This window comes from Mus musculus, chromosome 10 (assembly GCF_000001635.26).
Source record: "Mus musculus strain C57BL/6J chromosome 10, GRCm38.p6 C57BL/6J".
In the NCBI taxonomy this organism is placed as follows: domain Eukaryota; kingdom Metazoa; phylum Chordata; class Mammalia; order Rodentia; family Muridae; genus Mus; species Mus musculus.
This window is the reverse complement of record NC_000076.6, coordinates 43362488-43374591: the sequence shown is the minus strand read 5'-3', so window position 1 is coordinate 43374591 and position 12104 is coordinate 43362488. Positions and strand designations below refer to the sequence as shown.

Sequence of the window (12104 nt, the reverse complement as noted above, 5' to 3'; positions counted from 1 at the left end):
CCTACAAGAACATGCTCACTTCAAGGTCTTAAGTGTGTGTGATGTGTACCTATGACCTCAGGGTGGGAAGTGGAAGGCTATGACTGGCCGAGGCAGGAGGATTACATGATGTGTGTGCTTGCTTGCTTGCTTCTGTTTTTTCAGACAGTCTCAGTATCTCAGGCCTAGATGTTATTCTGTAGCTCAGGTTAGCCTTGAACACATGGCAGCCTGTGTGAGTCCAGCCAAACTTATTGTGACATCTTGTCTCAACAAATAAACACCCTCAAAAACAAAACTAACAGATACTAGTAATTAATGCACACTTTCTATGGGACTGAGATGGATGCCTCGGAGACATCCCAGGTGAGAACAATGTCCCAGCTGCATCCACAGATCGCTGTGGCAGCATCTTGGTGAGACCATAGGCATGGCCAATGGAAGCTGATCAAACCATGGTTAGTTAGGGTAGAGTGGGAGTAGAAGAAGAAAGAGGCTAAGAGCATAGGGTTTTAAGTTCGAATCCCAGGTAAGTTGTGTAACCTTGAATTCTAAGCCCCCATTTTCACATCTCATAACGAGAACAGCACCCACCCTCTCTCGGGACTTTTGTGAACAACAAATGAAGAAGCCGGTAAATCATTCAAAATGTTACTCGAGCCCTTTCCCCTGGCTGGCAGGGCGGAGGCGCACGATGCCTGGAGTTACTGTAAAAGACGTTAACCAGCAGGAGTTCGTCAAAGCTCTGGCAGCCTTCCTCAAAAAGTTCCGGAAGCTGAAAGTCCCCAAATGGGGAGACACAGTCAAGCTGGCCAAACATAAAAGCTTGCCCCATATGATGAGCTCTGATCCTACACACCAGCTGCTTTCACAGCACGGCACCTGTACCTCCGTGGGGGTGCTGGGGTTGGTTCTATGACCAAGATCTATGGAGGATGGTAGAGATATGGTGTCAGACCCAGCCACTTCAGCCAGAGGCTCTAAGAGTGTGGCCCGCCGGGACCTCCAAGCCCTGGAGGGGCTGAAAATGGTGGAAAAGGACTAAGATGGGGCCACAAGCTATCACCTCAGGGACAGAGATCTGGACAGGATCACTGGACAGGTGGCAGCTGTCAACAAGAAGCATTAGAACAAAGGATGCTGGGTTAATAAATTGCCTCATTCATAAAAAAATAAAATAAAATGTCACTTGCTTATCGGCCATCATCTTCATATTATGTGCAAGGCAACCTTCGGCGAGTAGAGCCAGATCCTAAGCTACCCCCGAGCAGTGGTGTTAACCTTCAGTCACACAGAGAGCCACTCTTGTCTGTGGAAGTCTTGCAAACACAGTTCAGTGTGGTCCACATCTTGTGAGGTCTCCACATTCCAATGTGCTACTGAGGTGAGGTCAGAGACGCCTTGTGTGGACGGTGCGTCCGTCCCTGAGTCAGATGATAGCAGATGTCCATGGTACAACATTCTTTACATTTCACTAACCGCTGCTGTAACCTTCCAGAGCTCCTGAGTTATACTTCAGATTTAATTTCTTAAAATCTAAGTTGCTCATGCCCTAGATTCACTCTTAGTAAAATTTGCCTCTACTTTTTTCAAGTGGACGGGCTACTGCTTAGGATGTTCATGTAAGCGTATATATTTTTAATTTGTAGTGAGTGATAGCTTGCTAATGCAGGAGTTAAGGAAGTTACAGTAATGAGCCGTCGAGAGGAACCCCTGGTAACAGTAGATATCATGGCGAATGGCGGCGGTGGGCAATGGAGCATTCGCTTCACACCCAATCTCCCGCTGAAATGAAGGAACTGCGTTTTAAGGAAATAAAAGCTAACCTTTCTTGAGATGACCTGTTAAATGAGTCAAAAAGCCCTAATTCTAAACCTATAAAATTAATCAAAACAACCCAACTGTGCAACTGTCCTACTTTCTACCACAGAGACTCTAATAATGCAGTAAATTTCTGGACCTTGGAACTAAAAGCCATTTCACTCCTGCTCCTGCCCTTCCTGACAGCCACACTCAAGCTTGCTGCCTGACACAGAGCCTCTTTTCTCTGGGGAGAGGCTGGCGCAGCCACCCGGCATAAGCAGTGCTTCCTGCCAGCAGCCCTCATGACTGTGCTACCTGCCGGCCAGCAGTGCCCTGGTGTCTGCCCGGCTGCTGCGGCCAAACAGATTGAGATTCCAGCCGGAGGAGCAGGGGTTGCTTTAATTGGCTAAAGCTGATATGTACTGAGCGTATGGCCATGAATTTGTAGCCAAAACACTAATCTAAAAAAAAAAAAGAAAAGAAGAAAAAAGAAAAATCATGTGCAGTTTAAACGTAAATCAGGAAGGAAATGCTTGCCACCTGACCCCGCCCTGCAGCAGAACCTCAAGGGTAACACTTTTCAAGTTTGCAATTCCATACCTTGGTGGAAGCAGAGTTCTCCTGGTATACTCCATGCACCAAGTCCATAAGAGCACTTGATAAAAGCTCCACAACCTAGAGAGACAAGAGAAACAAATGGAATGAATAATCCAAGGTGCAGCTCCAGTTAGTCACAATGTAGGATTTGAACAGAGAATTTGAATAGAGGATGAATGAACTATTAACTCAATTTTCTGCTTGCTTATTTCTGTTAAGTGGCTACTTTTCCAGGACTCCCATACTGGGAGTCCTTACGACACTAATTTTTATACTTAGTACAGAAAGAACAAACAACAGCAAGACAATAGCTCACCTTTCAAATGTGCCTGTTCTATTGTACTTAAAATACACCATGGAGTGGGATGGGGCAGTGCACACTCCCACGTCACAGCACTCCCCATGCAAAGTTAGGCAGCTCTCAGTGAGTTCCAGGCCGGCCTGGTCTACACAGCAAATCCCCTAACAGTCAGGGCTACACAGAAAGACCCTGACTCAGAAAAACCAAACTGTTGTGGGGGATTCATTGGCGAAGATGGATGGGCCATGGGATAAAGGCAACAGAAAGTCTTTATTAGTCGGCTGGCAATTACACTGGGTGTTTGGGATCTGGGTCTTTCTCAGGGTGAGCTTTCAGGTACAAGAACCATGTTCTGGATTGACATACTTCAGTTAACAAGAACAGTCAGCCAAAGTGGAACTGCAGAATACAGAAGCCAAGAAGCAAGGTTAGCTCACATAGAGGCGTTCCCAGAACGATGGGCTTTAATAGACTGGGCCTTTGCTTGAGTTCTGGCAGGTCATGCTGTGTGCTGAGTGTTACAGCCTGAGTGTACGTCCATCAAGCAGTCGGTTGTGCTAAAGTCTCGGGGCCTGGCACACCACTAACAATAAAAAATAATGCACTATGGACATAGTCCCCAGAGGACCCCTGGGTCAAATACACCATCAACACTGAAAATTTTGACAGAACTATTAGAAAAGACCCAAGCAAAATCAAGTGTTGAATTTGTTTCACAATGTGAAACAAATGGTCTCTTTGTAATTGTTTACATAAAGCATCTTAATTCAAGAGGATAAAATAGCTAGACCGTTGGTAATGTTCAATGCAGCCATTTCAAACAGGAGCTCCGCAAAGCAAGCTCGTCGTCCACTTCTTACGGAGCCTTCGAATGTATTTAGCTTCCTATGCCACGTAATCTGTATCTGAGCTCTACTCTTGGTTTCCTGAAGTTTAGCTCAGTTCTGATTGAATTAAAGGATTCTGTTTCAGCTTTTATCATTGCTGTAACTGAAGTAAGCCAAAGGATACACACTGAGACATGCAGATACTTTAATCTCTGGTACCTTGTATTTAATAACACATTTTCTTAGAGGAAAATGACATCGATTTGAAAAAAGACCTCTTTTAAATTTTAACACACAAACATTTACCTTTATTTACATTCACACTGCATACATACTGCTGCTGATATGGAAATTTTGCTGATTGAAGGCATTTTTTTCTAGCTCTGCACATGAGCTAATTTGTATGACCCATAGGTTTTTTTTCCCCCTCCCTTCTTCAAATAACATTGTCCTATAAGTAATTAAATACTTTAAGGAATATTATAGTAACACAAGCTACAGAGGGACTGGAAGCACAGCGACCCGACAGTACTACCAGATGTGCTGAGTTATTTAAGTGGGGAAGAGAGAAAAATGAATGGATGTCTTTATCCTGAAAGTATCAGATAAGCCCCATTCCCAAAGCCAGAAGGATTGAATATCGCCAATAGGTCTATGAAAGTCTGTAACTAAACACACAGCAGCAGACTGGATTACAGTTTATACAAGCACATCCCAAGAGCTCCTTGATGGCCTGACACATAATACAGATCAATCACTCACTAAGAGATGTTATAGTTTTGAAACAGTTGGGGCTCGGAGACCAGTTCTGGTCGTGTGAAGAGGGGTCTACGAAGAGAAAGTGCAATGTCAAAATGATGGCATGAACTTTTAACAGATCTGGCTTGGATAATCAAGGTTTCCTTTACCCCTGAAATACCAGACTGTCTTAGTCAGGGTTTCTATTCCTGCACAATCATCATGACCAAGAAGCAAGCTGGGGAGGAAAGGGTTTATTCGGCTTACACTTTCCACATTGCTGTTGATCACCAAAGGAAGTCAGGACTGGAACTGAAGCAGGTCAGGAAGCAGGAGCTGATGCAGAGGCCATGGAGGGATGTTACTTACTGGCTTGCTCAACTTGCTTTTTTCTTTCTTCTTCTTCTTCTTCTTCTTCTTCTTATTTTTCTTTTTTTTTTTGTTTTTTTTTTGTTTTTTGTTTTTGTTTTTTCGAGACAGGGTTTCTCTGTATCGCCCTGGCTGTCCTGGAACTTACTCTGTTCCATGTTCCAGGCTGGCCTCAAACTCAGAAATCCGCCTGCCTCTGCATCCCAAGTGCTGGGATTAAAGGCGTGCGCCACCATGCCCAGCTTGCTTTCTTATAGAACCCAAGACTATCAGCCCAGGGATGGTCCCACCCACAAGGGGCCCTCCCCCTTGGTCACTAATTGAGAAAATGCCTTACAGCTGGAACTCACAGAGGCACTCCCAACTGAAGCTCCAGCTCCTTTCTCTGTGATAACTCCAGCTTGTGTCAAGTTGACACAAAACCAGACAGTACACTGACGAGGCAGAAGCAACAAAACCATTCTGCTCTGACCTTTTTTCTTAGTTTGTTCAGTTTATATATAAAAGACCTGTACTCACAAGTGGTTCTACTTGAACAGGTACCTCTACAGCTATGGCAACCAGAAAGGAGAAACAAATGGAGGGAGGAAGAGCACTAAGAACAGGGACAGGCAGTCTTAAGGAGCTGACTGTGTCCCAGGCTAATCTGTACACTGCATATAGAAATGCCTTTCTAGAGCCTGGAATGTTAGTTTAAACAATTACATCAAAGAATTTCATCATTCTTTAAAACTGCAAATACTTATATAGAGGTCATTCATAATGCAATAAATGTATTTAACATATTTTGTGTTTTGTTTTATTTTTTTGTTTGTTTGTTTTGTTTTGGCTTTTGAGGCAGCACTGGCTAGAACGTACAACATAGGCTAGGCTTGCCTCAGACTTACAGAGACCTGACTGCCTCTGCCTTTGGAGTGCTGGAATGCCTGGCTCAGACTCTTTTAAAAAAATACATCTATGTGTATGTGTGTGTACCTGCTCATTTGCATGTGCACCATGTATGTCAGGTATCCATGGGGGACAGAAGAAGGCCCCTGGGACTGCGGTTACAGGGAGCTCACAGCTGCCTCATTGGGTGCTGGGAACCAAATCAGAATATCTGTGGAGCAGCGAGTGCCCTTCCCCACTGAGCCACGTCTCCTGTCCCAACTTGAGATTCTTGGGAAAGAATTTACATCATCAACAGTGTCATGAAGGGCTGGCAAGATCAACTCAGCGTATAAAGGTGCTTGCTGCCAAGCTGACAATGAATGACCTGAGACTCACATGGTGGGAAGAAAGTCAGTGACTTCCCCACGTTGTCCTGTGACTGCCACATATGCAGTGTGTATGTGTGTGCATGATTTAAACATAATTTTAAATGTGACTGTGTTGTGTGTGTGTATATATAATTTTAAAAACTATATTAAGAGCTAGTGGAGATAATGGCACCCAGAGGGGAATCTAGAATCTAAAAGTCAACCCCCCTGAAACTTCCTCTCCAGGTGCTCTAGACAAGAATAACTTTGGAAAAAATTCAGGGTTTTTGTTCTTCAGGCCCAAGGAAAAGTGAAGTGGAAGCCCCTGGCAGCCCAAGGGAAGGCAGATGCAAGAGGACAAAGCAGATCCAAGAACGATACCATCTGCGTGCCGTTTCAGGCTGGGAGACTTGGAGTTGATCAATTCTGAGTTCTGTTTTCCTTCAAATGTAAGGTGAAGGGAACGTTCACAAGATGGCTTGTCAGGGTTCTCTGTAGCTGCAAAATCCTACTAGAAATACACATCTCAGTCAGGCTTGTGGTACACACCTTTAGTCCCAGTACTTAGGAGGCAGGGGCAGAGGCAGGGGTAGGCAGATCTCTGAGTTCCAGGCCTGCCTGGTTTACAAGGTGAGTTTGAGTTCTAGGACAGCCAGGATAACACAGAGAAACCCTGTCCTCACAAAACCAAAACCAAACCAAACCACCACCATCACCAACAAAAAACCCAAACAATCAAAAACCTAAACTACTGCTGACAAACAAACCCCACAAATCTCAGTTTTTATAATCAGGCAAGGTACTAGTGACTTTTGGATTGCTGTGAAGCAAAGGGCTTGATAGAAACAGCTTCAGGACGGAGCGAGCTGTCTGGGCTCATGGCTGCAGAGCATCTAGTTCATAAATGTAAGAAAAAAGCCACATCTTGGGAGCACTGAGCAGAAGGTAGCAGTTACATGGTGGTGGTCAGGAAGCAGCCAGTGACACAGACCCTTAAGGATCAAAATCACCTCCGTCCTTTGGCTAGACACTTCCTGAATGTCCCAAAATAATGGCACCAACCAAAGTCCAAGTGTCTCCATGAGGCTTGGGGACATTGCTGATTTAATCTGTAATATCAGATATAATTGAGAAAACTTTTTTTTAATTAATATTTTTAACCTTTTAAAGATTTACTTATTTATTTATTTATTTATTTATTTATTTTATATGAGTACACTGTAGCTGTTTTCAGACACACCAGAAGAGGGCATCGGATCCCACTACAGATGGTTGTGAGCCACCATGTGGTTGCTGGGAATTGAACACAGGACCTCTGGAAGAGCAGTCAGTACTCTTAACCACTGAGCCATCTCTCCAGCCCCCTTGAGAAAACTTTTATGTATAAACTTGGATGAAAATATCTCATATTACTACTATGTATATATTTTAAAACTTCCTCTCCCCTACACTATACATATATATTTGAGGGCTCGAATTTTCATAACTTTTTATTTTCTGATGCTATACTACACCATCCCCCTTCTCTTTCTTCTCTCCAGCCCTGCCCATGCACCTCCTTGCTCTCTTTCAAATTCATGGCCTCGTAAATATTCATATAGACACTTGCTCTCTCTCACTCCTAAATATTTAAATACAACCTGCTAAGTTTATATAAAGTAGTATATATATACTTTCAAGGGGGATCACTTCATATTGGAGAACCAGCTTTGGGGCGGGGCTCCAAAAGTCTCCTCCTTCTGGGGAGGGGGCAGGGCTCGATGCAGTTGCCACCTCCCATGTTATTACGCCTATTGGTTTAGGTTTGGGTCCATGGATTAGCCCTCTGTGGTGATTTCTTCTTTTCTTTTTGGTGCTCCTGGGGATTGACCTAGGACCTCATTTATGTTCCACTGCTGAGCTACATTCAAACCACTTTTTCACTGTATCTTGAAGAAGGCTTTCATTCAGTTCCCCAGGCTGGTTTTAAGGCATGGAGAATGACGATAAAATCATTTCCACTGAAAAATATTATGACTGATGGTCTACCTCGATAATTGGCAAAGTGGTAGTTGATCTAACTAAAGATAACATAACTACAAGTAGGCGTGCAGCTTAGAGGCAGAAGGCTTGCTTAGTGTGCCCAAGACTCTGGGCACCACGAAACAAACCCAACCCAAAGCAAAGCAAAAGCAAACAACACTAAGTTCTGATGCCCGAGAACTATAATAAATTGTCTTTATAGGAAAATGGGAACTGAGAGCTAGAGGCACGGAAGACACCCAGGATGGAAGACAACTAGAGGCACACCTGGCCCGGCACCACGTAGCAGTGGAGGATGGGCAGGCACCACTGTGAAGAGCAAGTGGGAAGCAGAGAAAGAGAAGCAAAATGATTTGTGCACTATTAAGGGGGGAGGGCCTGGAATGGAAACATAAGGATGGTGAGGACCAGCTTGGTGTCCTGGCCCGTGCAGCTGCTGAGGGCCACATCTGCGTCTGTGGCCCTGAAGCTGTAGGGGTCTGTGTCAATGTCTGTGGCCCATATCACCACCAAAGGTCATGCAGACATCCCTGGTTGGGGCCATGTTGATGTCCTAGCACTGCACAGAGCCTGCCCTGCCACTCATTAGCTGCAGCACCATGGAGAGGTAGCCCTGCCTCTCACCCTGGCAGTGGTAGAGCTGGCCACTGGTGGAGAGCTGGCCTCTGGTGGCTTGAGAGCTGGAGAGCTAGCTCCATCCCTCCCTGGGGCAGTGGTAGAGAGCAGACCTCAGGGGCTTGAGCTCAGCTGAACAAGTCAGCTACCACGCAGGCCCAATCCAGGGCTTTGAGTTGTCTCATTCCGACATCTTCCCCATCTCTGAGCTGCTGGAGCACATGAAGAACTAAACAAAGCTGCAGGATGTCTCTGACAGAGGCAGCAGCAGGAGATGCGAGAGGAGTCCTGCTGAGGATCCAGGAATGAAAGTGTAGCAGAAGCCAGAAGCCTCAAGCCAGATCAATAATTCGTTGCAGTGAACATTTCCAAGGAAAGCCGTTTGAGGAAAAGGGCGCCCTGCGCGGCTATCTGAAACATGCTACATCCTCCACGGGGAGATGATGATGATGACTGCTAGACTGAGTTATTCTTATTTTTTGCTTCCTTTTGTGGAGGAGGGTGCAAGGGCAAAGGTTGAATCCAGAGGCATGGGGAGCTGAGTGAGTGGGATTGGAGTACACAATGTGTGAAAACCACAGGTAATTAATTAAAAAGTTAAAACAATAGAAACTGAGAAAAGTGGTGAGAGAAGCCAGTTCCCTCCCGCAGAAGACAAGGGTCTCGCACTGCTGTACAAAGATGTCTACCAGATAGTCTTAAAGAGGAAAAAAGCTGGTTATAAACCACAATGATATAATAGGTATTTTAAAAGCAAAATGAGGTCAGTCTGTTTGGCTTTTACACACAAAGAAAAGGCCTGAAAGGAAAAACAAAAGGGAAAAGGACAATGTAAAAGTGACAGAGACCAGAAGACTTTATTAAAAACGTCCCACCTTTCTGAATCACTCATAGCTACAAAGGCTAAATTTACAGCTACTTAAACAGATCCCATATTATACTCTTACCCCTTTTCATTATGCTGCTTCTGTAATTGGGTAAAATAATAAGTTTCCCCCCTTGGGAGAGGCCCAGCATACTCTGTTTTTATTCCCCGAGAGAGGCTTCAAGCCGAGTTAGATCCACAAAATGATGTACAGGATATTGTCAGTCAATAGTCTGTAGACCAGGCAAAATAAGATCAGTAAGTGGTAGCAAGCACTCCGTGTGGACACGCTGTGCCTTTCTCAATAAACGGGACTCGGACATCCTGTCAGTCAGCAGCTGACGGTGGGCTGGATTCAGGAATGCTGGGATGTTTAGGCAGTGTACCAGGCCAGTTTGGATTAAAAGCTAAAGAAAATAGAACTAAATCTTTAGAGAAAAAAGATGGATCTAAGCTACTGTGGCTCCGGGGAAGCTCAGTGATAGATAAGGTGACACAGAGGAGTTTAGTGGAATTTGAAAGGGCTGCTGTGTGAGGCTGGAGAGATGGATCAGTGGTAAAGCACAGGCTGCTCTTCCGGAGGACCCAAGTTCGATTCCTAGCACCCATATCCAGGCAGCTAACTCCAGTTTCAGAGGTCTAACGCCCGCTCTATCCTTTGCAGTACCGGGCATGCATGTGGTGCATAGACCTACATGCAGGCAAAACACCAACACACACAGTAAAAGAAAATTTAAGAATGTATTGTCTGTGTCAACGATGTGTGTGTGTGTGTGGGGGGGGCACGTGCTACACGTGTTTCCTTCACATGTGCTATAGCTTGTGTGAAGACTGGAAAAGAACTGTGGAGTTGACTCTCTCCTCAAATGTGGGGCAGATCAAATCTAGGTCATGGGGTCAGTACAGCAAGTACCTCTACCCACTGAGCCATCTCACTGATCCCTTGGAAGGTTGTCTTCAGTCAGGGTTTTCAGCCAGGGCTCGTGGCTCTTGCAGAGTACCTGGGTTTGGCTCCCAGCACGCACACAACTCACAACCATCTGTAATTCCTGCACAGGGGGATCCACATCGTCTTCTGGCCTCTGAGAGCACCACACAGGCAATGTGGTACACAGAAAATAAAACGAAAAAACCTTAAAAAAATAAAAAGGAAGAAAAGACACAGAGGAAACGTAGGTATCAAGCAGTAGCACCGTCCTTTAGTTCTTCCCAGCACAGACAAGCACAGGGCACACGAGAGCCCTAGCAAAGGACGGAAAGATTTTCATTACCACAGTGAGAGTAGCATCCTCCTAGAGAGCGAGCATTGTTTCCATCCAGTATTTGGAAGGTTCTTTATCATGTACAGACTGGGTTCTAACTCCTTGTCTTGTTCAGGTGGATTCCACTCCCAGTGCTCAGCAAGAACACTCAGGCTGGCAGCCTCACTCAGGCAGTGACCTCTGAAGAACACAGGGAGCAGTGGCTGTGGCCAAATCCCAGAGGGGTAAAGTCTACTTGGCCACCAGCTGGGCACCAACAGCCCAGATGAGCCCTATTCTGCACGCTGATTAATATAGATGAGTGGCTTTGATGCGGCCATTGCTGGGGTCCATGGGAGAAGAAGGCTCACACTCCATCCTACCAGGTTTAATGAAGCCTCTGATGAAAGCTCTACACACAGCTCTACCTCACACGTTCTGGAGGGAGGCTGAGCAGGGCTTTTTCATGCTGCCAGGTGCGGGTGCGGAAGGCCTTGTGTTTCTGCAGGAGGGGTGACAATCTGTTCTACTGAGTTGGAAGTTCTGCTAAGGAGGGACAGCAGGGAGGATGGCACAGCCAACAGGACAGGTGCAGCACAAACACAGCAAATTGATAATCTCCACCTCTGATTCAGAGCAGCTGATACAATGCTTAACAAACTACCGGCGACGTAAAGGTTTTGGAAAACGTCAGCTATCTAAATGAAAGTATAAAATCCAATGTGGCTACTAAATAAAACTCCTTTTCTTGTAATTTGGCTTTCTATAGGACACATAGCTAGACCTGTTTTGTAGCACAGATTGTGACTACAGGTTCCCTAACCTAAGAAGAGAACTGACTCCTGCAGGAAAGCTGTCCTCTGACTCCCACACAGGCACTGTGGCACCTGTTCTCCCAGACTCCCCAGAATAAATATGAATTTAAAGATTCCTTTAACTAAATAGTATACTTAAAGAGGTTCATGGTTAAAACACCGTCATGGGACTGTTAGATCTCAGGAAGTCCATACATCCAGAAATGAGCTAGCTCACGTTGGCTTGTAGAAAGAACTTCTGGCTGCTTACACAGGAACTTGGAAAACCAATTCCAATCTATTGAAAGGAGTCCTTTCCCCTACCTCTGGCAGAAGGGAACATATGGCCACCTGTGGTGCCCATCAGCAGACCAAAGCTCATGGCCTTCAGGCTCCTTCAGCCTCTACTCACAAGTAATTACTAAACAGTTCCAAGTCCACCCTAGCCTCCCAGCCCTCCCTCCCTACAGCTACTCAACCTTCTCCTAACTCACTCCCCCCACCTGCCCTACCCCTCACCTATGCTCTATTCTCTCTCTTGCTAGCTCACTATCTCCATTCTCCAGTTCTCCTACACACCCCCAACAGACGTGGCCATTTCCAGTCTACTTCTCTCTGCTTCGGATTCTTCCAGATGCCTTTAGATAGCTTTTTTTTCTCTCTTTTTAAAAGATTTATTTATTATTATAAATAAGTACAGTGTAGCTATCTTCAG

General features: G+C 45.3%; 1 protein-coding gene and 1 pseudogene across 6 annotated transcripts in view; one reads left to right on the top strand and one right to left on the bottom strand.

Moving 5' to 3' along the window:
• Pdss2 (prenyl (solanesyl) diphosphate synthase, subunit 2) overlaps nucleotides 1-12104 on the bottom strand; it is a 246635-nt gene that overhangs the window by 90291 nt on the left and 144240 nt on the right. For all 6 annotated transcript variants that reach the window (XR_871439.3, XM_006512852.4, XM_006512854.4 and 3 more), the window contains exon 4: nucleotides 2383-2457. Coding sequence is in view for 5 of the 6 variants with exons in the window: in XM_006512852.4 (XP_006512915.1) it covers nucleotides 2383-2457 (75 nt within the window). In the remaining variant the exon portion in view is untranslated. The remainder of the gene's footprint in view (nucleotides 1-2382; nucleotides 2458-12104) is intronic.
• Rps19-ps11 (ribosomal protein S19, pseudogene 11) lies at nucleotides 635-1147 on the top strand (annotated as a pseudogene).